The 27,880-nt window shown below is 36.5% G+C and overlaps 1 protein-coding gene across 3 annotated transcripts; it reads left to right on the top strand.

Moving 5' to 3' along the window:
* The first annotated feature begins 115 nt into the window (after window positions 1–115).
* Window positions 116–27,784, top strand: LOC100256340 (callose synthase 1). 3 transcript variants are annotated; one of them, XM_002271612.5, is made up of 43 exons: window positions 116–277; window positions 691–918; window positions 2,051–2,151; window positions 4,808–4,929; window positions 5,011–5,104; window positions 5,283–5,393; window positions 5,484–5,600; window positions 5,672–5,764; window positions 5,861–5,952; window positions 6,165–6,291; window positions 8,205–8,342; window positions 8,447–8,523; window positions 8,616–8,709; window positions 11,812–11,931; window positions 12,020–12,137; window positions 13,021–13,355; window positions 13,536–13,588; window positions 13,684–13,744; window positions 14,029–14,110; window positions 14,231–14,280; window positions 14,412–14,498; window positions 18,787–18,924; window positions 19,054–19,148; window positions 19,357–19,441; window positions 19,523–19,692; window positions 20,006–20,126; window positions 20,218–20,315; window positions 20,398–20,524; window positions 20,776–20,927; window positions 21,342–21,451; window positions 21,575–21,700; window positions 21,799–21,867; window positions 21,955–22,144; window positions 22,232–22,388; window positions 23,346–23,465; window positions 23,554–23,672; window positions 23,794–23,877; window positions 24,860–24,972; window positions 25,072–25,301; window positions 25,387–26,181; window positions 26,284–26,334; window positions 26,982–27,167; window positions 27,345–27,784. In XM_002271612.5, the coding sequence occupies exons 2-43, from the start codon at window positions 735–737 to the stop codon at window positions 27,591–27,593; spliced, it is 5,841 nt and encodes a 1,946-aa protein (XP_002271648.2). In that variant the 5' UTR covers window positions 116–277; window positions 691–734; the 3' UTR covers window positions 27,594–27,784. The 3 variants fall into 3 exon arrangements, with proteins under 3 accessions (XP_002271648.2, XP_010659550.1, XP_010659551.1); XM_010661248.3 differs by lacking the exon at window positions 116–277 and adding an exon at window positions 304–367; XM_010661249.3 differs by lacking the exons at window positions 116–277; window positions 691–918; window positions 2,051–2,151; ... (2 more) ...; window positions 5,283–5,393; window positions 5,484–5,600 and having other exon boundaries at window positions 5,669–5,764; window positions 5,877–5,952.
* Window positions 27,785–27,880: the final 96 nt, after the last annotated feature.

The raw sequence follows: 27,880 nt of genomic DNA, 5'->3' as shown, positions 1-27,880 counted from the left end.
AAAAAGATATGGAAAAAAGAAAAATAAAAGAACGACAGGGTGACGTGCCAAATTCTGATTGGATGGACGTAGACAGTTGCTTTCTTCTTCATGTTACCCTCCTAAGTCACCTACGACTTCATCTTCATTGACTTACTCACTCACTGCTCTCTGCAATCTCTCCTTGTCTTTCATGGCGTTTTCTTCTCTGTTTTTTCTGATGATTTCAGCTGTTTCGTAGTAATCTGGAGCTCTTGGGTTTTGGGATTTTTGGGTTTTTCTCTTTTTATGTCTTCTGGTAACACTACTTCTCTTTCATATCTTCTTCTTCATTTCTCTTCCCTGCTCTGTTTTCCTCTTATTTTTCTTCTCATGGCCATGACCCAGTGTAGGTTCTTGATTTCGCCATTTGTAGATACAAGTACAGCACAAATCACATAACTATTTGAAGCCTTCTTGTCTTTTGTTTTTTTTTTTTTTTTCCCCTTAGCAACCAAACAGTAGGTGATTGGAATGTTTGGATTCTGTTTTAGTTTGAATCTGAGTTTCATTTTTCTGTTTGCTTGATTCGCTTTGGGTATTTGGATTCCTTTGATTTTTTCGTTAGTGAGATAGGAATATTCAATATCGAAATGTTGTGTTTTCTTCAATTTTCTGAGCAACCAAACGGGCTTTTGCCTTATTTATGTGTGGTGGATTTTGGGGATGCAGGTAAAGAGGGAACTTGAAGTGGGTATTTGGTTGGGGGAGAAGAGATGGCGTACAGAAGAGGGTCTGAGCAGCAACCGCCGAGGCGGATTATGCGGACTCAGACTGCAGGAAATTTAGGGGAGGCGATGATGGATAGTGAGGTTGTGCCATCATCATTAGTCGAGATTGCTCCGATTCTTCGTGTTGCCAACGAAGTTGAATCCAGCAATCCAAGGGTTGCTTATCTTTGTAAGTTCCATCTCATCCAGCAATTGATGATTTGTTGTTTCTTTCCTGATTCTACATGCTTAATTTTTGTATTATCTTTTAGAATTAAACTTCTTTGTTGTGATTTTATATTTTGGAAGCTTCTGTTTTGTTTTCTGCAGTGCTTTCTGCAACTTCTACACATACTCATTTCTTCCCTATCCCATTTTTTTTTTCTTTTTAATCACCATCGTAGTTTGATCATAAGCCAGATAAGAGCTGTCTTTTTTGCCCTATAGTTGAAACTTCTAAATTTCCCTTACGGTCTACTTCAAGCTTTCCCCTTAATTCCAGCCATAACCTATTTGAAACCGTATTCTTTGTATCCTTACTCAATCCACAAATCCTAATTCTACCTTTTTCCCTCCTTTTTTTTCAGACGCATTGTAGTCTCCCTCTTTCTCATCTCAAAAGTTGCTCATCTTCTTGTTTGTGTCACTTCCTGCCAGTCATTCCTTGAATTTTGACAGTATGCTCAGGTAATTTACTTGGAGTAGTGGGGTCAAATTAAATCTTCAATGTAAAAAGATTATATGAAATTAAATGGTTGAATTTCTAGGTGTTTTCAGATCAGTAAAAAATTGTATGCAGCAGCTCTCACTCAGATCAACATATGAAACACATACTGCTTATGAATGACATAAGCAATATTTCCTCCGAGTAAATTTTAATGAATGCACAAATTTTAATCCCCAGAAGATGTTATTACTTAAACATGTGAATGTTTGGCTTTATTTTCAATATATAATGCTATATGAATCATTGGTTATTTGATGGTGCATAAAACATAGAAGTGACAATGCCCATTTGTTCCTTTGTTTGTTTTTATCCCTTCAAATTATTTATCCTCAAACCAGTTTGTACTTAGTTCCGTTTTATTTTATATCAATCTTAATCAAGTTTAAGTGCACTTATAGGTTCTGTACATTTTTTTTTTTGTTGGCTTTACTTTTCCATTTTTACTTGTTCCTTCTTTCTTTTGATCTTGGCATCTCTTATAACATACTCTGTTGTCAGTGATTCAATTATATTTCAAAATAGATGCAAATTGGTTGTTAAATGAGCTGATTTAAATATGGACTCTAATGCTTATCTACATTGGTGCTCAAATTAGGTCGATTCTATGCATTTGAGAAAGCTCACAGATTAGATCCCACATCAAGTGGACGTGGTGTTCGACAATTTAAAACTGCACTTCTTCAACGCTTAGAGAGGGTAAGCACTGTTGTTAAGATACTCATAATCTCGTAACATAAGAATGAGCAGTTTAGATGAACAAAACTATTATTCTTGTGGTTTTAAGGCCAAAATTTAAGTATAATTATTATTTAAGGCATTCATGTTGAGTAGGGAAATGTCCTCACTTGTGAAGTGAGAAACGTCCAATTATTAGATCAATAAATCATAAAGAAAAATTAGTAAGCAAAAACAGTTGTTTCTTTTTGTGTAATCAATTTGTTATTGACAATAGTTTTAATACCCTTGTTTCAGTAAGAACTTTTGTTCCAGCCTTTTCAGAAGTTTCTATACCTCTTCATTTCTATGATAGGTGGCATCAATCATTTGGTCCTTTGGCTTTGATATGATTATTTCTTTTAAATGCAACATTGATATTTTCTATTTTTTCTGATAAAATGTCATGGTTAGGTGTTTTTTTAAAGGAAAAATAAGTTCATTGTGCTAACATACCCTTTCAGAAAGCCTTTTTCTATTGTAAGTTTTTGTTTTTCCCTTTCTGTTTCTTTTATGGCCTAAACTATTTATGCCTTTCTAGAGGATAATTTGGGAATCAAAGAAAGAAGAGAAGAAAGAGACTTGTTTGAGTAGTCTCCTTATGGAAGTTGAATATTTGGGGTTGCAAAAAAGAAAGTAGAAGAAGAAGAGAAAGGGAGTTGAGCAACAGATGTTGTCTCTGAGCCTCCACTTGTTTATAAACCGCATCTGTGTTTAAATTGAACTTATTGTCTTTTTTGAAAACAACATCATTATTTATCAAAATTTTCTGTGCAATTAGATCCCAAAATTTATACCCTTTCATAACTTTTCTTCATATCCCATAAAAATGCATTATTTGGAGTTTGGTTCCATCATTAACTGCTATGACCCCTGCACACAAACATGGACCTGGCAAGAAAATCTTCTCAAACTGGAGTAGTTAACCAGTTTTTCTGTCACAAATCTCTCTAGAGATCTTTGTGTTGGTAATCAAAGATGGTGAACTATTGACATCATAGCATGCCATATTAACAGCCTTAGACAATAATGATTTTGGCAAGCCTACACATATCATCATATCTCTAGCTCATGATCATTCTTTCTGCTATACCATTTTGTTATAGCTTACCTGGTGTAGTATAGTGTTTAGTGCTCCCTTTGCCTTCATAAAATTTCCTAAATTCATTGAGTTTATATCCAGCTCAAAATGCCATGAGCTGCTGGGCCGTGATTCTCACCAACAAATAAAATTTCTTCCTTTGACCTGTGAAAATGTATACTCTGGAGTTTCCCATCTCCCTCCTGAGTGGCAACATGGGGGCAAGAAAAGGAAAGAGGGATGGGGTTTCTCTCGCTTTTGGCATAGCGGTCCCTCAGTGGGAGGCCTGCACTGCACAATGGGCTATTAGCTCAATGGTAGAACACAACTCTGATAATTGTGTCGTTGTGCCTGGGCTGTGACAATGGAAACACCTAAAAGTTCTACTTCACTCTTTGCTCTATATGGAGTGCATCTAATATGGCAGTGTTTTAGCTTTTAAGGTTGAGATGCTAACTTTACTAGAAAGCTTGATTCTGGCATCCTCATTAGTTGTTAGTGATCTCTTGGTGGAGAGGAGTCTTGATGATAATACTTTCATGGATGTTTCCAGGTAGGAGATGGCTGTGGAGAATTTATTGCTGTATTCCACAAATTGTTTTATCTTTCTAGAAGGTTGGGATGGTCCTCTCCTTTAAAGCTATAGGCTTTCAGAGAGGAGAACTGATTTATCTGGCAGTTTGTAGAGGATTCCTCCCCCTTAAGTGTTGTTAGGTTTTGTTTGGGATTTTGGAGTTTGGTCACTTGTTTCTGGGAGTTGCCTTTTTTACTTGCACACTTTATTTTGTTTTTGCTGATCTTTTTGTAGATGTCTCATCCTTCTTTGTATTTTCTTCTCATAGATAATAATATTTTCCAGTTTCCTATTGTGGTAGTTGCTTTTTTTTTTTTTTGTTGTTGTTATTGTACATAGTTCTATGATTTGGGGTTCAAAGGATGAGCCTTACTACAGAGAAGTTGAGTTAGAGAGGCAGAATTCTTCCCAGTTGATGCTGTGTGTGCATAAGAAAGATGGAGAGATAGCAAGTCACCTTTTATACCAATGAGATATCTCATAGGAGTTGCATCTCTTTTCCTAAATATCTCTGAGGTGCAGTGGTTGATGCTGAGGTCAGATTGAGAGTTTTTGGTTTGTCATGAATGGTTTATGGTAAAATGGAGAAAATCAGTTGGGTGACTGGTGGTCCCTATTCTCTCTTTTGGTGCATGAAGAAAGAATGCTACAAGCAGCTAAAGGAATCAAGCTTCAATCCTTATGTTCAAATCCTTATTTTTACATTCTTTGTTTTTTTGGGGTTTGGTATCAACTGGTTGGAGTAATGAGTTTTTCTTGGATTTTGTACATGACCTATTTTGTAGTTGATTCTGCTAGTTCCATTTCTGAGGTTGATCCTGTTTACTCTGGATATACAAGGCTTATGCTTCCCTTTTCTTCTGGTTGACATTAATAGTTCATATTAGAAGCAAAGATAGAAGGAAAGAAGTTGTCTCTATAGTTATGAGGGTCCATGTTTGGAAGTGTGATATAAGATAGTTCATCCTTTCTATTCTTCCCAGGAAAATGAAATTACACTTGCAGGAAGGGCGAAAAGTGATGCTCGTGAAATGCAAAGTTTTTATCAACATTACTACAAAAAATATATTCAAGCTTTGCAGAAGGCTGCTGATAAAGCTGATCGGTATGTTGTCTTGAGATTTGATACATTTTTCTGATGATTTGCTAGAAACTGTTTTGTTTGACGGCATTTTTCCTAATTCAGAGCTCAGCTTACAAAAGCGTATCAAACAGCTGCTGTTCTCTTTGAGGTCCTGAAAGCTGTCAATCTGACAGAATCTGTTGAAGTTGCTGATGAGGTGAAACTGATTGCTTTTCACCAGTGAATTTTGAATGATGTCCATTATTTGAATGAACAGTTATCTCAATGCTTTTTCATGCTGAGAGCAGTCCGCTTCGTCTAAGAACTTTCTAATGCTGATGGCAGCTATCTTATGTGAATAATGATATGATGAATTTTTTTTCTTTTGTACATAGATTTTGCAAGCTCACACTGAGGTCAAGGAAAAGACGGAGCTATATGCACCCTATAATATTCTTCCTCTTGATCCCGATAGTGCAAATCAGGCTATTATGAGATTCCCTGAGGTTGATTCCCTAATTTATCTGTCATACGTTTATACTTGATTTCCTTCTTTCTTGATTTTATCAAGTTTGAGAGGCTTATGCTCTTTGTAGATTAAAGTTTCTGTTGCTGCACTTCGTAACACCAGGGGTTTACCATGGCCCAAGGGTTACAAGAGGAAAGCTGACGAAGACATTCTAGACTGGCTTCAGGCTATGTTTGGGTTCCAGGTGACTAGCTAACTTTTTTGTTATCACTCAATTAGTTTCTCATGATTCATGATCCCCTTGTTAATGTGCAGAAAGATAATGTGGCAAATCAAAGGGAGCACTTGATTCTGTTGCTAGCAAATGGGCACATAAGACAATTTCCAAAGCCTGATCAGCAACCAAAGGTTTTAACTTCACAGATTACTCTGCCTTGTGATCTAAATTTATGAAAAATACTATCTATTGACTTAATAAAATAACTGTGCACTATTTATGTTTAGTTGGATGACCGTGCAGTGACAGAAGTGATGAAGAAACTTTTCAAAAACTACAAAAAATGGTGCAATTATTTAGGTCGCAAGAGTAGTCTCTGGTGAGTCTTCTATTCAAATCTTTTTATTCTACTCATTCATTTTTGGCTACTACGAGGGCCTTGCTACTGCTTTCTTTTTTTTAATTGGCAACATGGAACAACATTCTTTAATAAATTTATAATTTTGTACTTTTCTTCTGGCTAATTTAATTAATCTCATTTTTATTTGAGTTTTCTTTTGTATATTTTTCATGTTTGTTTTTAAATGGCAGGTTGCCAACTATTCAGCAGGATGTGCAGCAGAGGAAATTGTTATACATGGGTTTATATCTTCTAATATGGGGGGAAGCTGCAAATTTAAGATTCATGCCCGAATGCCTTTGCTATATATACCATCACGTACGCATTTCATTTTAGTTTTTTCCTTGCATATGACACAAATTTTATTATCTCATCTCCTATGGGATTTTTTTATCCTTATATTTATTTTGTTTCTCTAAAAGTTGTAACCAGCATTTTATAATCATTGGAGTGGTATAATCCTAAGCACATGTTTACACACACATACACACTAATGGTGTGACCATGGAAAACGCCTATTCCAAAGCATAACAGTGAATGAATAAATCATTGGTTGATTGCCCACTAGCTAATGAATAATGCATCTGTTATCTCAAGGGCTTTATAAGGCTTCTGATCTGAAACACATTATTGGTATTAACCGTCCCTCTAATTCCTGCTGCAAAAGCTTTGAATTTGGAAGGGATTTTGGCTTTCTAGACTAGTTTGCCTTGGTTTGAAACATGGGTGCATTCTTGAAAAGGAACTAGGAAAAGATCTGGAAGTGAAAAAGCCTCTCCTATCCAAAGACCAAGATCACATTTTGGAAAGAGAGAGAAATGAAGGTGGAAGAAAACAAAGCATTTTTTTTTTTGCTTTAGGACTTTTATTGACATTATTGGAAGTGAAAATGGAAAAGATCAATGAAAAAGAGAAATACTACTAGTCTACTACCGCTACTATTGTCAATATATATATATATATATATATATATATATATATATATATATATTTTTTTTTTTTTTTGATAAGTAAAGAAAATTCATTTATAAAGAGACGCCAAAAGAGCGACTCAAGGTATACAACCTATGTAAGGTATACAAACCTATACACCCACCACCAAAAGAGGCCAAAGACAAATAAGAGACCCACCAACCAAAAGGCCCAAAACCTTACAATGATCCCAACCAATCTATAAAATTCACCAAAGTTTGAGGGCATTCTACTATAAACAACTTTGCCTCATACCAAAGCGAGCATAAAAAGGAATATTTCAATCTCTGTATTGATATTTCATCATCCTTGAAGGCTAATCGATTTCTCGCCTTCCAAACCGTCCAAAAAATATGCAGGGGAGCCGCTTTCCACACTTTCCTGTGTTTCTTTCCCACAGAAGAAGTCTGCCAACTAAGCAAAGTCTCTCTAACTGAACACGACAACACCCAAGACACCCCAAACAAAGAAAAAAGCAACTCCCATAAGACCCTTGTTTTTGAGCAATGGAGAAGCAGATGATCTATGGTCTCCTCCTTTTCAATACACATGTAACATCTATTTGCCAATGACCATCCTCTTCTCTGAACAAGATCTAGGGTAAGCGCCTTACCCCATGCGGCCTCCCATGCAAAAAAGCTGATTTTGGGTTGTACCCACACCTTCCAAATACAGCTAGATGGGAAAGAACTAGGGCAGTCCGCTTCTAGGGCAAGGTATAGAGACTTAGCCGAGAAAATGCCGCTCTTTGTTTCAGTCCAAACAGCCTTATCATCTACGTCTCCAAGGACTCTCTTCCCGTGAAGACACCCCAAAAATAATTCCGCCTCCTCCACCTCCCAGTCGTTTAGGGCTCTTGAAAAACAAGGGTTCCAACCCCCCCTACCCCCTTGTACCAAGGGATCCCAAACATCCGCCACCCAAGCTTCCTTTTCAATCGATAAGGCATAGAGGGAAGGAAATGACTCGCTCAGAGGGGCATCCCCACACCATCTATCCCTCCAAAAACTCACCCTCAATATATATATATATATATATATATATATATATATATATATATATATTCAAAAAGTTTTATTAGAGGGAGAGATCTAGAGAGACTTTGGAGGAAAGATCAATGAAAAAAAGAATTACCACCACCACCACTACTATTATTATTATTTTGAGGTTTCTTCATTTATAGAAAATTCTTGGATCTTTCTTCTTTTTCTTTTCTTGGAATTCTCAATTATACTGTTGTTGTTTCCTAATTTATATAGATGGCATTTGAAGTATACGGGTCACTGTCTGGTAGTGTCAGTCCCATGACTGGTGAAAATGTAAAGCCAACATATGGAGGAGAAGAGGAAGCTTTCTTAAAGAAAGTAGTAACTCCAATCTATGAAACGATTGCGAAGGTCTGCTTCTGCTTCTGTCCTTGAGTCCATAAAAGCTCTTATTTATTTATTTTTTACTTTTAATTGCTCCATATATATGTTATTTGGTCATTTGAGGTTTGCAGGAAGCTGAAAGGAGCAAAGGTGGAAAATCAAAGCATTCCCAATGGAGGAACTATGATGATTTGAATGAATACTTTTGGTATTATCCTCTCCATTTTTTTTTTTTTTTTTACACTGTGTTGCTCTATTTTGTTTTAATTTTCATATTGATTCACCAGCGCAAAATTGTAGGTCGATGGACTGTTTTCGGCTGGGTTGGCCAATGCGTGCTGATGCTGATTTCTTTCGTCTGCCTCCAAAACAGTTTAACTCTAGCGAAGATGAGGTATGCATAAATTTTGGCCTGCATTGTTTGTTTGATATTTTTTCTGTTTATTTTTCTCATTTTAACATTTGAATATTGATTTCCTAAATGAAAAATTCTTGGAATATTATTCATTCTCTTTAGCAAGTTACATATTCTCTTTGCATGCAGAGCACACACTATCACAAAAGAGGGTTAAACTTCTTGATTTATTCCATCTTTAGAGAGTAATGTGGCTTTTGTTTCAAAAGGTTGCTTTTTTTTTTTTTCATTTTTTTCTTTTATACTTTTCTTCCACAAGAAATAGAAGCAGCATTATATAAAAATGCAGCTAAAGAATGAGGACTTCTTCAAAAGGAACCTAAGGAAGAGAAACAAGTACATTGCAAGAGCTACCGCATGAAATGATGATCCACACAACAACGAGCTCCAACTCAAGCGGTATAAGAATTGCCCATAAACTCAACCAAAGACTTGATGCTCCTGTTGGAAAGCTTATCAGTTGCCTAGTTGGCTGACTGAACTATTAACAATTAACAACCAGTTAGCACAATCTGCGCAAATAAGAGAGCAATTCAATTAACAAGATGGCTGCCAATAGTGCACGAATTTTGTAGTGGTTTTGCCTTGAACCTTCTCCATTCCTAGACCCATCTATTATTGCCTTAATAAAGTACACTACTAATGTGTACATTGTTGTACATTAAATCCATTGTCAGGACACATTCAGGTCTACCCACAAGGCCTGTTTAAATTAATCTTAAGTCTCATGCCATACATGCTGGCCTATATACCTACTAGTGGAGCTTAACAAATGCCTACAAAAAACTTTTGGCCCAATTCAAACAGGTTTTGTCCAGCCAAACAGCAACCAAAACTAGAACACTTAGAAACTTGGGATTGACAAACTCAATGAAAGAATACTCCTTGAAGGTTTTCAAGACTTGACAAGCTTCAAAATCTTCTATGAGCAGTTGCCTAGCTTGAAGCTGGTCTTAAAATGCAAGGAATACATGTACATTCAACCTCACACAAGACCGTAGAAACTTTCATATAACTGTGCATACGACACCAGGCACCTTGCGTTCACATCTTTCATCCAATGATCACCTGCAGTAGCTTTCATCTCTTAGATCTTGCTGATGACATGACTGCATTTGAATTTCCTTTAATGAGAAGATTCATAATCCCTATAGAATGCCTCTCTCAAGCCTATGTACGAGCATTAGATTGTGCATCAAAATCAGAGCATGTTAGCTTATAGAAAATCCAGATCATCTCTTCTAGTCTTCTATGGTTCTCTCTGGTTCTTAACCAACGTAAGGTTACCTCACAAAGGACCATCAGAATTAAGCTTAAGGTTGCCAAACAGGGGATGGGGTAAAATTTGGCACATAATTTTTCCTTTCCTCCTCCTACCTGAGCAAATAATCATTCAGTATCTCAAAATAACACTTTAAGGACTTAGGGACTGACACCCAGATAAATTGGAAACTACCCACTGTAGTCTTAACCATTAAATAGTTGCTGTAGAAGATTCTTGCAATCCTTTCCTACTGAATAACCAAGTTTTACTAGGATAACCATAAATCACCTACACTAGCCATGAGAGGCTATAATCATCATATCAGGCATCTCCACTGGAGCCACTGAATTAATCCTTGCCCAGGAGAACAATCTGCTAGAGTGTAATTGTATAAGAAACATGAATAGTCTTGTTTATCAGTAACTTCCTTAGGACTATTATGAATAATTAAGTTCATTCAACTCCTCTTATGTAAGTTGTAATTCCAGATTTCAAGTTTATAAACATTACTTCAGATGGCAAGAAGTGATGGAGCTATTACCCACATCACTCATTGGTGACATACTGTCTCAATATGATAGCAAGTCATACCAACACTACACTTCAAGTTAAGGCATCTCTCTTCTGAACCTAACTTGCCTAGTTATTTATGAAAGGTTGTCAACAAGTTTGTCACTAGTAGCCTTAAGCTTCACCTTGTTGAAATGTCTGTCTACCACAATAGCTGCAGTCATATTATGACAGGCCAAATAGTGTCCAATATTATTGACTAAGCTATCATCAGTAAAGAAATTCATGGGCAATGGCACATATTCATTAAACTGCTTAGCGGCATGGTAGTCACATGAGTTCATAAATGCTTGGCCTTATTAACTGACAATAACTACTAATACTATTAGAATTACAATTATGTGAGTGGTGAATCTTTGAAGAGAGTTAGAAAGTCAATATGAACCACAGTCCTCATGAGTTGTGAGTGAATCGAATTATTTTCCATGTGAAAAAAAAGGAACTGAGTTTAAGATTTTGTGATACTAGTAACTGACAAGAAAATGGAAAAACTCAGAATATAAAGTATTGGGTGGAAAAACAATGAAGGTGAATTATTTCTCGTGGCAAATAAATCATATCATTAACGGAACTATGAAGCATTCTTCAACCATATTTATTCTGAACACCAAAACACATCATAGTATAATCTGATTCATTAAAACAAATGTGGAACAGGAATACAGGGCTGCCAGCTTAACAATCTAAGACAAAAACTATAATAAAAGCTCTACTTGTCCCACATATCATGAAGAAGCTCATTCTAAACCAATTGCAGCACTAAACTGGCTACTGCAAATATACCTTTAATTTTGTTAAGTTAGACGAATATCCTCCCTCACTTGCATACTTGAACCTGAGATGTCTAATTTTCTAGAGCACTGATACCATGTTAAGTTACAAAGTTTTCTAAAAGTTTATGTTATTTGATTATGGGCCCACAATGTAGACCAGAATAACAATTGCAAAATCAACTTTTTGTAAACTTAGACCAACATAGCAGGATGCACACCATTTTGGATTCTGATATTTGTTTCTAGAGACTTTGAGTGTTTGTTGCATAATTGTATCATCTTTTCACTGTCTTTAAAAGGATTAATCCTTGTCATTGTTGAGAGCTAGTAAATCAGGATTTATTTCAACTAAAATTTTCCAATCAAAACATACTTTCTTATTTAATACTCTTCAAACATAACTCCAATTATTTCTCAGCCTGACTTTGATTAGAAAACTGTTTTTCTTATATAACGGATTTTCATGATATTCAGGAGAAAAAACCAGCTGCTAGAAGATGGATGGGAAAAATAAATTTTGTTGAGATACGCTCTTTTTGCCATATATTTAGAAGTTTTTATAGAATGTGGAGCTTTTACATTTTAAGTTTACAGGTAATCCCCTTTTCATTTGTGTTTCTGATTTCCTTGTTTCCTGTCCTTTGTGGTTAATGTTACGATGCCATGTTGGTTGTCGAACTAGGCAATGATCATAATCTCTTGGAATGGATCGGGGAAACTAAGTTCCATACTTGATGGTGAAGTTTTCAAAAAAGTGATGAGCATCTTCATAACTGCTGCAATATTAAAGCTTACTCAAGGTAGATAACAATAATTGATGTCTCTATGTTGTTCTCTACCTATTTAATTGCTTTCTTTAAGGTATTATCATAATCCTAATTTCAGTTTACCAGATACCAAGCATCTGATCTATGGACTTTGCATTTTCTTGATTCATATTGCACTCAAGCTGTCAACTAATTGACAATGAGCTGGATAAAAGGCAAAATGTCTTGATATTTCAATGAGAGGAGAGGACTGTAACGGATTATGAGGCAGTCCTTATCTTTAATTTGTAATTTGTGATAAATATAAATTACAGTGATCATCTTGTGTTTGTAGTCACTATATCCTATTTTTTTGGTGGATCCATCCATCTGTTTCATGTTTATGGGGAAAGCAATCTGGGGCTTTCTATCTTTTTTCCTAATCCTAATCCATGCCTTTTAGGCATATAAGTGCTCAGCATTTTTGCTGTGGCTTCACTTTAGTGAAGGATACGGATGTCTCATTTCTTTATTTACTTCATCCTGATTTTTAATAAAGTAAAAAAAAAAAGGAAAAAGAAAAATAAGCCTATTGTAATAGGCAACACTGATAAGCCACATCAATAATTTTCCCGAAATTTAGTTATCAAACTAGTTCTGCCTTCTTATAAGCCCTGGTTAAAACTATATGTGAACCATCACTTTTCTTAAACTTTTCTGTGTCTAATTTTTTAGGTCATCTTGTTAGTCTTCATGATACGTTTCCGGGTTCCCTTTATCTTTGAACAAAATGTTTTGATTTCCTAGTGATTTGTTCTGGCATTTTATTTTAACTTTATTATGAGTTTGTTCTCCTCATTGAGTCATCAATATAACAAGCATTTACTTAACAAAAGCTGCAATTTGATTTTACATTTTTGTTGTTTTTTTTCCCCAGCTATTCTTGATGTAATTCTGAGCTGGAAAGCAAGGAAGAGCATGCCATTCTATGTCAAGCTAAGATATTTGTTGAAGGTTGTTTCTGCAGCAGCGTGGGTGATAATTTTACCAGTAACTTATGCTTATAGCTGGAAGAATCCTCCTGGGTTTGCACAGACCATCAGGAAGTGGTTTGGCAATAGTCCAACTTCTTCTTCTCTGTTCATTTTGTTCGTCTTCATTTACTTATCCCCAAACATGCTCTCTGCATTGTTATTTCTGTTCCCATTCATTCGCCGGTATCTTGAGAGATCAGACTATAAGATTGTGATGCTCATGATGTGGTGGTCTCAGGTATGCATAAACTGATAGGCATATGTGTGAATTATTATTTTTTTCTTGTTAATATGTTTTTTGGTTCCTAAACTAGAACTTTGTACATGCCTGTAGATAAATTAACTTAACTGTTGATATAATTATTTGGTTAGTTTTTCTTCTGTCACAATATCCATTATATTACGTGATATCTTGCAGCCTCGGCTCTATGTTGGGAGGGGAATGCATGAGAGTACACTTTCTCTCTTCAAGTAAGAGAACAGACTTTGATTCTTTGTTTGAGGAGGCGGGGGGTTTGCATGTCTTGATTTCTTGCTGAAACATTTTGAACTATTTCCATTTTTAGGTACACCATGTTTTGGGTTCTATTGATGATGTCAAAGTTAGCATTCAGTTACTTTGTAGAGGTATTTTTCTTTTTGATCCTTAAAATCTTGTGTTCCATAGAATAGCTACCATCAATGCGGTGAATATATGCCGTTATCTTGATCTTATTTCTGGTTCAAATGACCAATCTTGTGGGGATATGGGAATGCTTTTAAAGAAATCTATTCATGAAATGCTTTTAAATTTTTTTTCTTCCTTTGTTTAGAAAGAAAAGGAAATAAGAGGTAATCTTAGAGTGTTGGGGTTGATATATGTTCCTTGAATCCACCCTGAGACTGCCATCTGTTTTTGTTCTTTATTGCAGATAAAGCCTCTTGTGGGTCCAACAAAAGCCATCATGGATGTTCACATTACGAAGTACCAATGGCATGAGTTCTTCCCTCAAGGTAGTGACATGAGTAAAATGATCTGAACAATTATTTTCTTTCTTTTCTTTTTTTTTTTGTTTTTTTTGGAGAAATAAAATTATACAAGAGGTATGTAATGCTGCTATTTTCTGTTTGCAGCCAAGAAAAATGTTGGTGTTGTGGCTTCACTATGGGCTCCAGTTGTTCTTGTATGTTCTCTTTTGTCCCTGTGCTGGATCCATCCTATCCAATTTTTTTTTTTTTTTTTTTTTTTTGATATGCACTTTAATTGCATCCTATCATTTTCATCTTAAATTGCAATGCCATTGATTTTTTTCAGGTCTATTTTATGGACACTCAGATTTGGTATGCAATCTTCTCCACAATATTTGGAGGCTTATATGGTGCATTTCGGCGTCTTGGAGAGGTTAGTGGAACTTCCTTCCCTCTATATCTCCTATTGATTGTGGTTGTCTTCTGCCCTTTCCCTCTGTGCAAGCACATATTGTGCTTCCATATGATAAATAATTCATGCTGGTATAAACCTTCCCACTGTGGTTTGAATTCATTTGTCACTTCTTCCTTTAAGTTTGTTTATACCATCTCATCTTTGCCCCGTTGTGGATGTGCTGAGTGGGATTCTGATAATTGACTCTCCTACCTTGTGTTAGTGGGGCTCTGATAGTTGACTCTATAACCTTGTGTTAGCACAACCTAGCCTTATTGGGTTCATTATTGAATTTGATCCTTTTAAGGATAGAGCAGACAAGGATTTAATTGGATTTCATGAGGGGGGCTTTGACAGAAGATTCACTGATCCTGAGTTACCCTAATCATTTGAAAGTCAGAAATAAAAATAAGAATTAAAAAAAAAAGAAAAAGAAAAAAAAAGAAAGAGAGAAAGATTAACTCCCTTCAACAGAGGCATTCTAAATTTCATTGACCACTTTGGCCACCATTCTTTTCAATCTATTTGCAACAACTTAGAGAGACACTCCAGTAAGCTAATGGGTCAAGAATCTCAAATATCCTCTGCATTACCTTTCTTCAGGACTAGGAATAAGCAGGTAGCACAACTATAATTTTGGACTCACAAGATCGTATCAGAGATTATTGCTGGAATGGTCCTCTACCTCTTAAAAGAGTATATAATATTTTTTTTTGATAAGTAAATAAGATTTCATATATAAAAGAGACGCTAAAAAAGCGACTCAAGGTATACAATACCTATACACCCGCCTCCAACAAGGCCAAAAAACAAAGATAGCCCAACAACACAATCCTACTTAGAGCCCAACCAATCAATAAAATTAGCTATAGTTAGAGGGCAATCATCTACGAACAACTTAGTCTCGGACCAAAAAGAAAGGATAAAAGAGTGTTTCAGTCGTTGAATTGACAACATATCATCCTTGAATGCCAATTTATTCCTCGCCTTCCAAACCGTCCAGAAAATGTGAAGAGGAGCAGCTCTCCACGCCTTTTTGCGTTTTTTGCCCACGAAAAAACCATTCCAGCATAGAAGGGTCTCTCTAACTGAAGAAGGCAATACCTAAGACACCCCAAATAAAGTAAAAAGTAGATCCCATAACACCTTTGTTCTTGACCAATGAAGGAGAAGATGGTTTATGGTCTCCTCTTTCTCAAGACACATAAAGCATCTATTTGCCAATGCCCGTCCTTTTTTCTGGACCATATCCAAGGTTAAAGCTTTGCCCCACGTAGCCTCCCATGCAAAGAAACTAATCTTGGGTTGTACATTCACATTCCAAATATAGCTTGAAGGAAACAGAGATGAACAACCCGCTTCAAGGGCAACATAGAGGGACTTGACCGAGAATTTACCACTCTTAGTTTCAGTCCAGGACACCATATCCTCCACATCCTCAATAACTCTCTTACCATGTAGTCTCTCCAAAAATCTTTCCGCCTCCTCTACCTCCCAATCATTGAAAGTTATTAAAAAACAGGGGTTCCAAACCCCCCAACCCCCCTCAGCCAAAGGGTCCCAAATATCTGCCACCCACGCTTCCTTCTCAACAGTCAAAGCAAAAAAAGAAGGAAAAGACATACACAAAGGAGAATCCCCGCACCATCTATCCCTCCAAAATCTCACCCTCTTCCCGTTGGCCGTTACCAACAATGAAAACCATCCTACCACTCACCAACTCCCAATCCATTCTTATTCCTTTCCACAACCCCATACCATGAGCCTCTCTCACTTCCCGAGAGCACCAACCCCCTCTATCTTCTCCATACTTCCCTCTAATCATTTGATTCCACAAAGCCTTTTATCTCATTTGCGAAACGCCAATTCCATTTAGCAAGGAGAGCCTTATTGAGAATGGAAAGACATTTGACCCCCAAACCTCTTTTCTTCTTACTTAAACACACCAACTCCCATCTTACTAAATGAGGCTTTCGCTCCAAATTGCCCCCACCCCAAAGGAAGTCCCTTTGGATTTTCTCTAATCTTTGTCTGACTGAGCTTGGTAAGCACAATAATGACATGAGATAGATGGGTAAATTCGATAACGTGCTTCGAATAAGAGCCACCCTCCCTCCCTTGGATAAATATTGTCTCTTCCACATGGCTAACCTTCTTCGGAAGCGCTCTTCCACACCATCCCAAACTGTAACTGACTTAAAAGGAGCACCCAAGGGCATCCCTAAATAGGTGGTTGGAAGACTACCTAGTCTACAACCAAATTCCCAAGCAAGATCATCCATATTCTCTACCCTCCTTATTGGAATGAGTTCACTTTTTTCCAAATTTATTCTCAATCCCGAAACAGCCTCAAACCACATAAGTAACCAACTGAGATAAGTTAATTGATCTTGTGAAGGTTTACAAAACACCAGTGTATTATCAGCAAACAACAAGTGGGAAATTAGGACCCCTTCTTCACTCCTACCCTTCACTCTACAACCGGATAAGAAACCTCCCTCTACAGCCCTTTTGAGAAAAGCACTAAAGACCTCCATAGCTATCACAAAGAGATAAGGGGAAAGGGGATCGCCCTGTCTCAAACCCCTGGAGCTTTGGAAGAAGCCCATAGGGGTTCCATTGACCAACACGGAGAAACTTGTAGTGGATATGCACCACTTAATCCACCTGATCCATTTATCCCTAAAACCCATTTTCTGCATAATTGTGAGAATAAAAGTCCTGTCCACTTTATCATACGCCTTCTTTATATCCAGTTTGCACAAAATGCCACTCTCATTATTCTTAAGGACCGAATCAATGGCTTCATTAGCTGTCAACACTACATCTAGGATTTGTCTACCTTCCACAAACGCCCCTTGAGCCTTGGAGACCACCTTTTCAACCACCTTAAAAGAGTATATAATTATACTCTAATCATTGTGATGAAAGTTGAGATGTACCTTGGGACAGACACATGTGGGTAATGACAGTTACCTACAGCTGTAACTGCAACTGCAAGTAATCAAAAAGGAGAACAAGATAAGGTTAAGAAGCCTGCATGGAAACTTAAAAGTTTTAACAATTGAAGCAAATTGAAGTGTGAGCATTATGTGGTACCTTCTTTTTGATGGGTAAAAAGAAGCAATTTATAAAAGAGAAACACCAAAAATGGTGTTCCAAAGTACACAAGAAGTATACAAAGAAAATGCCTAAAGGCGCCACAAAAACAAAGAGGGACCACAAAAGACAACTTCCTTAACCCAAACCCAACCAGTCCACAAAGTCTGGAAAGAGGACTAGGAATTATATACAACTTGCACTACGCCTGAAAATTACAAATGAAAGAGAATTTAAACCCTTGAACCAACCGCCCCTCATTTTCAAACGCCCTACTGTATTTATGTGGTAACTAAACAAACCTAAGAGGCATTCTATGATTTTGGTTAGCTTTCAAACTAGGTTGCAAAGTCAAAGGCCTCAAATGGATAAGGTTCTAGTTCTGATTCCATGATTGTATTGAAGATCGGTTTGGGTGTACCTGGACCATTAAAGTAGGTACATCAAAGGAGGCTTCATTCCCATCTCCAGGAGACTTAGGAAGAGTTAAATGTTTCACGAGTTATGGCACATCTAGAGGGTTCCACTGCAGCAATAACACTAATGCCATCATGCTTACATTTAAAATGTGATTATGTAAAAGAATGTGGAAATCTGCATTAGATGTATATGCATATACTGGCTCAATTTGCTTATATGTATATATGTAATATGTATATGTATGTGTACATTTATTTATCTATCTATCTGTATAAAATATCATTTATGTAAAAGCATTTATCTATGTGTTGAGCCTTTTTCAGGAGTGTGTCTATAATAATGGCTTCCGGTTGATTTTTCAGTATATTTTTGTTTTGGCATCAATTCAATGAGGTTCAAACTTTTATAAAACATGATAATTAAGTACCAATTTTAATTGCAATTTGCCACCAGGAAGCATAGATGTTTTCATGGGCATAAACACAGATGCATGCATGGCATATATAGACATGAATAGCTTGAATATTTGCACCCACTTGAGCTCCATAGCATGAATAATTTAGTCCAATATGTTCAAACCTCATTGAATCTTTTTTTCCCGAGAGTGGTTTGATTAGCATTTCAAATAAACCTGATGCATAGATTAACAAAAACATTGTGGGTTCATTTCAGAAAAGTTGGCTTGTGTTGATCCTTAATTACTGGTTCTTGAAACACCTAACTTACTGTTAATTTTTTTTTTTCTCAGATTCGAACATTAGAATTGCTGAGGTCTCGATTTCGGTCACTACCAGGAGCTTTTAATTTCCGCTTGATTCCAGTAGAAGAGAATGAGAAGACTAAAAATAGGGGATTATTGGCCACATTATCTCGCAAATTTGATGAGGTTGAGTGACTGTTGTGTATCATTATCTGTAATAATCGATAAGGATCTGCGTGTTTGCACCTGTTTCTTTTAAATTGATTCATTAAAAGATCTTTCCTGGAGATTTGTTGAGTTGATTGGTTATTGCAGATCCCATCAGATAAGTCAAACCCGGCAGCAAAGTTTGCTCAGTTATGGAACAAAATAATCAGCAGTTTCAGAGAAGAGGATCTGATAAATGATAGGTAAAATGATGATGCTGAAATTGTAAAGTGTTTCCCTTACTCCAAACTGGTCATTTGTTATTGACTTTTGAAATTTCCATTTTTCTTTTGGAGCGAACAGTTTCCCTTACTCCAAACTGGTCATATGTTATTGACTTTTGAAATTTCCATTTTTCTTTTGGAGTGAGCAGTTTCTGCTTTATAATGCTGTCTTTCTTTTAATTTTCAGCGAAATGAGCCTATTGCTTCTCCCATATTGGGATGACCCTGATTTGGACCTTATCCAGTGGCCTCCATTTTTACTTGCTAGCAAGGTCTGTTTTTTCTGAGTTAATTTCCTCTATTAGACTTTGGGAAACCCCTATATATGCATCTATCTTGTATCTACCATGTAGATCCCCATTGCAGTGGATATGGCTAAAGATATCAATGGGAAAGAGTCAAAAGTCAGTGAGCTGAAGAAAAGATTGCAGCAAGACGAGTACATGCAGTGTGCTGTTCGTGAGTGCTATGCCTCCTTTAAGAACATAATTAATTTTTTGGTTCAAGGGGAACGTGAAATGCTGTAAGTTTATTTACCATCTGCAACATTTAACCAAGTCTTGGACTAAGTTGTTTATAGATGAAGGTTCTTTATCTTTAATCATTTTTTTGATTGGTTAGGTTCTAGATGAGGGTGGATAAGTTTTTGGTTTCCCCTCTTCTTTTTTGCTCTTGCCTTTAGGCACCTGTTGTACACTCCTTATATGCTTTGGGTTGGCCTTTAGGCGCCCTTTATTCATTATATATACTATCTTTTTGTGCTCTTACCTATTAAAATATAATTTGATCATTCCATGATGCATCTTCTTGTTGACATGATGGTTTACTCTGTGTAGGGTTATAAATGATATTTTCAACAAAGTTGATGATCATATAAACAAAGACAACTTGATGGAATTGAATATGGGTGCTCTCCCTGACCTCCATGAACTATTTGTTAACCTTATTGTATTTTTGGTAAGTTAACATGGCTCACAAAAGCTTCCATATTTTGTTATTAAACTAAGGGTGATAGTGTGTCCTGACTGAATCAGTCTAACAAATACAGAAAGACAATAACAAAGAGGACAAAGATAAGGTTGTAATTCTCCTACTTGACATGCTAGAGGTTGTGACAAGAGACATAATGGACGATCCAATTCCGAGGTAAATCATTTCCATACTGCTATAACTTCTAGTATGTCCAAATGTTGAGGCCATTAGTGGGTTCACTATTTTATGTATGTAGTTTGCTAGATTCAACCCATGGTGGATCTTATGGAAAGCATGAGGGCATGATGCCCCTTGATCAGCAACATCAGTTCTTTGGTGAACTTAATTTTCCAGTACCAGATTCAGAAGCTTGGAAAGAAAAGGTAAATTTCACTGGCACACACTATGATGGTATTCTGATGAGAGCAACAGAATATTTATCTTCTGTTTATAAACTTGGAGAGCCACTCATGAATGTGCATTAGTCTATCATGACTGCTTTCTTTCTCCCTTTCTCCCACATCTTCTTCTTATTCTCCTCCTCCTTCATCTCTTTCCTGTTGTTGAGACAAGTGATGGTTTTCTATATTACAGTATAAAATTCCTGTCCTATATGAAGCATTCTTGTTGGCAGATAAGAAGGCTGAATCTATTGCTTACTGTCAAGGAGTCTGCTATGGATGTGCCATCCAACATAGATGCTAAAAGACGCATTTCTTTCTTCTCAAATTCGTTGTTTATGGACATGCCTCCAGCACCCAAAGTTCGAAATATGCTTTCATTCTCGTAAGCTTTCTTCTTTCTGAACTTTCTTACTGGAAATATTGTAATTTGGATTTCATGATGCTATATTACAGTAACACTCGATAAACTTTCTTCACTTTAAATATTGCAACTTTTCTATCATTCTTCATCTATTTCAAGTTTGCAACTATACTTGATGAAATTAAGGTTTAAAGTTTGGCCGTCCTAATGCCAAAGTCAATTCAGATTGTTGTTCTAAAATGTCAACAAAAAGCACAATAGAAAATGTTGTTCTAAAGTATCATTTTGTCTGCAGCAGCAGGATTTTTTAGTATCTATTAGTAGCATGTAGTTTGGAGGGAGGTGTCTTCTGCTTTTGACTTGGGCTGATATCTTTTCTACTACATATCTTATTTGCAACATATATCATCTGATACACCAATATTTTTGTTGCAGTGTCTTAACTCCTTACTATAAAGAGGAGGTGCTGTTCTCCCTAAAAAGCCTGGAAGAGCCAAATGAAGATGGTGTTTCTATAATTTTTTACTTGCAAAAAATCTTCCCAGGTTAATTTGTTGTTCTCCTTTTCTCCCTCAAGAGGTGTCTATACAGTTTTGTGTAAATTGAACTGGTATTGCTCTTTTATCAATTAATGATCCATTTATATTATACGGACCTATGTCATGCAGATGAATGGAAAAACTTTCTTGAACGAGTCGATCGCAACAGTGAAGAAGATCTTAGAGGACATGAAGACTTGGAAGAAAAACTTCGTCTATGGGCATCATACAGAGGACAGACACTCACTAGAACTGGTATAAGATTTACTTTTTGAGATTTTACCAGTTTTGTTAATATGATAATGATTTTTCTTTGTATTTTGATTATTTTCTCTATGATTTCAACAAACAAGTGCGAGGCATGATGTATTATCGGAAAGCTCTGGAGCTTCAGACTTTCCTTGATATGGCACAAGTTGAAGGTACTTACAGAAAGCTTGGTTGTAATTGTACTTACCTCATTACCTGTTCAATACTTAGGCAATTTTTAATTTTTGATTTTTCTTAAGATCTAAAGAAAGGGTATAAGGCTGCTGAATTAAATTCTGAGGAACACTCCAAGAGCGAAAGGTCATTATGGTCTCAATGTCAAGCAGTAGCTGATATGAAGTTTACATATGTGGTGTCATGCCAGCAATATGGCATTGATAAACGAGCTGGTGATCCTCGTGCCAAAGATATTCTGAGACTCATGACAACGTAAATCTCACAAATTAATTTGTTGTTAATTTGTTTATTGCATTGGCATGCCACTGGTCATTACATTTCCTTAATTCCTTGTGGCAGATACCCATCTCTCCGTGTAGCCTACGTTGATGAGGTTGAGAAAACTAGTAAAGATAAATCCAAAAAGACAGAAGAGAAAGTTTATTATTCAGCTCTTGCAAAAGCTGCTTTACCAAAGTCTATCGATTCTTCTGACCCAGTTCAAAATTTAGATCAGGTAAAAGTTTTGATATTGATGCTCTTATTGTTTAGAATTTAAGGCCTATGACACTGGTTTCTATGATGAGAAGTGCTTCACAGGGAAGGCCTTTGTTGCCTGGCTTCAACAGTAATTGGCAATTGATTGCTTTGAGGACACTTCAAAACCAAAAAGTTCTTTCATTTATATGAAAATTCTTTAGTTACAAGCAAGAAGTAAAATATCAATGTTTGCAGTCAATGAGAATCTGGAAATACAGACATATTGATGTTGAAATTTGAAAAATCATAATAGTTAGTAGCAAAACCAGGAATTTTTGTTGGAACTTTGAAAAATATATGTCAACACTTATAGGCAATAGAGGTGCTAACATATCAATATATTTAAGACATTGGTTATTAGAACTAATGCATGCCCTCTCCCAGTAGCATTATGTTGAAATAGTACTCTCACTACATATTTAATTTAATAGAATTGCATTTTTTGAATCCCATGTTTAATCAAGAACAACTGTACTCCTGCTGATTTTGTAGACACTCCTCTTTTATTCTATTCTTTTCCTTGATAGAATCAGCTATGCTCTGCAATAGTGTTCTCTACAATGTTATCAAACTAAGATTTCATTTGAAATTACAAAAGAAAGCAAAGAAGGGTTTTTACTGTAGCAATAGTATGCTAATCAGAAAGTATAAACCTTAACCAGAAAAAGAAAAAAAAAAAAGAGAGAGAGAGAGAGAGAGAACTGAGGAATTATTAATCATAAAGCTAATTTATTAGATTCACAGATAGCTGAGGAACATATTAGAAAAAGATAGCCTCCCAAGGATGAGTTAAACTCTATATCAAACTGTTGCAATGAGGAAAACATTGGTTAAGGTATCAAGTGTTTAGGATTTTGTATACAGGAGGCTTTTGTATACAAATCATTGTCATATTATAATGCTTTGTAATTGATGTTTGGATTTTCTTCTGCAGGATATTTATCGGATAAAACTTCCAGGACCTGCTATTTTGGGTGAGGGAAAGCCAGAAAATCAAAACCATGCCATTATTTTTACACGTGGTGAATGCCTGCAAACAATAGATATGAACCAGGTATTATCTTGGATGTGCATGCTTAGAATTTGTGGTAAACTTGGTCCCTTGGCCTAAAGATGGATCTTTTAAATGTTCAACTCGATAGGATAATTATATGGAAGAAGCCTTCAAAATGAGGAACTTGCTGCAAGAATTTCTTAAGAAGCATGATGGTGTTCGAAATCCAACGATACTTGGACTTAGGGAGCATATATTCACTGGCAGGTACTTTAGTTTCTGTTGTTAATCTGAATTGGATTCCTGGTTGTGGCTCTTCTAGTAAAGCAGCAGTCAATATAACTAACTATTCTGTTGTTCATGACAATTCTTCCATTAATTTGTGCAGTGTCTCTTCTCTTGCATGGTTTATGTCAAACCAGGAGAATAGTTTTGTAACTATTGGTCAGAGATTATTGGCTAACCCTTTGAGGTAGGATTTATGAAAATAATGCTTCATATTTCTGGTGCTAAAGGATCCCAGTGATGCCACCTTTGTGAGATTTTATATAGACCTGGTTTAGGTGTGATGTTAGCATGCTTATGCGTAATCCATATTCATGTGGGTATATTTTATTGGTTGCTGTCAAGCCATTATTTGGTGTCCTTACCTGAACTTGGGACTGGATTAACAAGTGCATTAATTAAAATCTCTAAAACATATATTTTTGACAGATCAAGGAATTTGAAGGCTAGGAAGCTCACAATAGTAGATATTTCTAGAGAAAGCTAACTTAGCTAGTGATACAATTCTTCTCTCATACTCTTTTCGTGTTCTCACTAGATTTGTGAGTCAAGAGGTCTATCTGAAAATGGTACATATGAGACATATTGGATTCCAGAAGGCGAGATTCAAGATTGTGTAAATGATATGAGGAACACCTTTCCTCCCCCAGTGAGCCCCTTTCTCCTTATTCCACAGAGACAAAACATAGAATTGGTGCCAATCTCAGTTTTTGCCCAAAGCAGTATCATTTCATCTGAAATGGATTATATCTCCAATACAAATTGATACCATATTGTCCCTGCTGAATGGTATATGAAGCCTGCCAACTAGATGCCCCATTGAAATATTGTTGTTTCATTTTATTTGAAAACTTGAAGCATTAAAAAACCAGAGAGACCCTGCTAATACACTGCTTTTGAGGATCTAAACATCAATTCTTTACTTGAAAGAGATTTTTAGATTACTAAAATATGGTGAAAGTGCTCTTTGTTGATATTTGTGTTATTTCTTTCACAAGGTTCTTAGGTTTCAAGGACTATTCTTATTGATTCAAAGCCCAAATTTTCTGCTTTTTGAGAATAATTATTTTGTTATATATATATATATATATATATATATATTAACCTGATGTGTATATTGATGTTCATCGGATTTAATATTCATAATCTCTGTGTTTCCCCTCATTCAGGGTTCGCTTCCACTATGGTCATCCAGATGTGTTTGATAGACTTTTCCATCTGACTAGAGGGGGTGTTAGCAAAGCTTCCAAGGTCATCAATTTAAGCGAAGACATATTTGCAGGCATTTCCATAACCATTGACTCTTTCTTGTTGAAGTAAAGAACTTGTGATCTGCATGTTTAACTTCATTTGTCTTTTTTCGTCTATCTGTGGTCTACAGGTATCAATTCTACGCTACGTGAAGGCAGTGTTACTCATCATGAATACATACAGGTTGGTAAAGGGAGAGATGTGGGCCTTAACCAGATTTCTATGTTTGAGGCAAAGATTGCTAATGGAAACGGCGAGCAGACATTGAGTCGTGATATTTATAGGCTTGGACACCGATTTGACTTCTTCCGGATGATGTCATGTTATTTCACCACTATTGGTTTCTACTTCAGTACCTTGGTATCATATGAATCATTCTCTCCTTACTCTGTGGATTATATGATCTTTTATTATTATCTGAATCACTCTGGTTCTGGTTTGACAGCTAACCGTGCTCACGGTGTATGTGTTTCTTTATGGCCGCCTTTATCTTGTTCTGAGTGGTCTTGAAAAAGAGCTGAGTAATAAGCCAGCTATTCGGGACAACAAGGCTCTTCAAGTAGCTCTTGCTTCTCAGTCTTTTGTGCAAATTGGTTTTCTAATGGCTTTACCTATGATCGTTGAAATTGGTTTGGAAAAGGGTTTTCGTAAGGCGTTAACTGATTTCATAATAATGCAACTACAGTTGGCCCCTGTATTTTTCACTTTTTCTCTTGGAACAAAGACCCACTATTATGGACGGACATTGCTTCATGGGGGTGCAGAATACAGGGGTACGGGTCGCGGCTTTGTGGTGTTCCATGCCAGGTTTGCTGAGAACTATAGGCTCTACTCACGCAGTCATTTTGTTAAGGGAATGGAATTGATGATCCTGCTCCTTGTATATCATATCTTTGGTAGCTCATACAAAGGCACAGTTGCATATATTTTGATCACTATATCGATGTGGCTCATGGTGGGTACATGGCTTTTTGCTCCATTCCTCTTCAATCCATCAGGGTTTGAGTGGCAGAAGATTGTTGATGACTGGACGGATTGGAATAAGTGGATAAGCAACCGCGGAGGTATTGGTGTATCTGCAGAGAAGAGTTGGGAATCCTGGTGGGAAAAAGAACAGGAGCATCTCCATCATTCTGGGAAACGTGGCATCATAGCCGAAATATTGTTGGCCTTGCGCTTTTTCATCTACCAGTATGGGCTTGTATATCACTTGAGCATTACCAAGAGCAAAAGTTTTCTGGTAAATGCCTTTCTGCATTTTCTTCAATGTTGACAGTGAGATTTATCATGTTTATGAAATGGATACTAAATTGGACTTAACACTTTTTCTATGGGTTTACAGGTTTATGGTATCTCATGGGTGGTGATCTTTGGAATTTTGTTTGTGATGAAGGTGAATGCCTTTCCTACCATATATCTTGAAAAAGCACCAAGTTTTCATGGTTCAAGTAGTTACATAGGACTTCTCCCTTCATAACATAGTAAGAGGCCAGATCTTTTAGTCCAAAAATTAAATACAAGGAGGTTTCCCTCATGGTTCTTCTTGGTGCAACCAAAACCGTATCCCTGGCATGCATAATGGAAGTGGCTTCAGACATGAAAAGTATGCTTCAATGTATTGCTATTCTAAAAGATTGTGTCCAACTCCATCGTTCCATTTAGCTTCCTCCATATTAGAACTTTAACTACTGGATTGCAGCACAATGTCTAAAGCCAGAGGCTTGTACTAAACTTGAACACTAGAGTCGTTATAGTTGGATGCACATCAACTATGTTTGTGAAACCAGCAAGTCAAGCTGGTGAAATCACCAGGTGGGTTGCGCTGTAAACTTTGGATTGAATCCTGCCTTCAGCAAAGTTCTAGGCAGTTCAATTTAATCCCACCTTCAGCAAGGTTTTGAGAGTTTAAAATTTAGCTAAAGGCTACTCCAAAAGGGAAAATTTTGTTTGAGGCTTTCACTTTTGACTTGAAAATAATACGCATGCCTTCTTCCAACTGTGTTGCATTTGTTTTTAACAAGATTGGTCAAATTTTTGCAGGCTCTCTCTGTTGGAAGGCGAAGATTCAGTGCAGATTTTCAGCTTGTGTTTCGACTGATAAAGGGTCTTATCTTCCTCACCTTTTTTGCCGTTTTGATCATTCTAATAGTAGTTCCCCATATGACATTTGGCGACATCTTGGTGTGCTTTCTTGCAATTTTGCCAACTGGATGGGGATTGCTGCTGGTCAGTGATAAACTCTAGTCCCTATCTTGTTTGTTACTTTTTCTTTTCTTGTCTCATTTCTTTACCTTGTGATACTGGTTGCACTGTGATTGTTGTTGTGAAACAAAATCCAGTCTTGTTCCTTCAGTTTCATTATCTGAAATCTGTTTGTGTCACTTCTCTTTGTTGTTTATATAGATCGCACAGGCCTGCAAGCCTTTGGTTGTGAGAGCTGGAATTTGGAAATCAGTCAGGACACTTGCTCGTAGTTATGAACTATTCATGGGCTTGATTCTATTCATCCCAGTTGCCTTCCTGGCTTGGTTCCCATTTGTTTCAGAATTCCAAACAAGAATGCTCTTCAACCAAGCATTCAGCAGAGGTCTACAGATTTCTCGTATTCTTGGTGGACAGAGAAAGGACAACTCCTCCAACAACAAAGACTAAATCCATCCCCTTCTCGCGAATTCTCCAAATCTTTCCTGTACAACTCTTGCTCATTCCTCAGATCATATAATCCTAAAAATGTAAACTGTCATAGCTACCTCCTTCAGTGTAAAGGTTCAAACTATGATCACTTCATTGTGGAAACCGTGTTCTCTTTCTAATGTCAAAATGCAAATGCCCTTCTATTCCCAGTTTTTGAATTCATATCTGACTCAAGATCCACACATTACACTACAAAAAATATTACTATACAAAATTTTCTCCCTTCCAAAGAGCAAAATTTTCCA

Source organism: Vitis vinifera, chromosome 13 (genome assembly GCF_030704535.1).
Source record: "Vitis vinifera cultivar Pinot Noir 40024 chromosome 13, ASM3070453v1".
NCBI lineage: Eukaryota > Viridiplantae > Streptophyta > Magnoliopsida > Vitales > Vitaceae > Vitis > Vitis vinifera.
The sequence above is the reverse complement of the archived record's forward strand: the minus strand, read 5'-3'. Positions and strand labels throughout refer to the sequence as shown.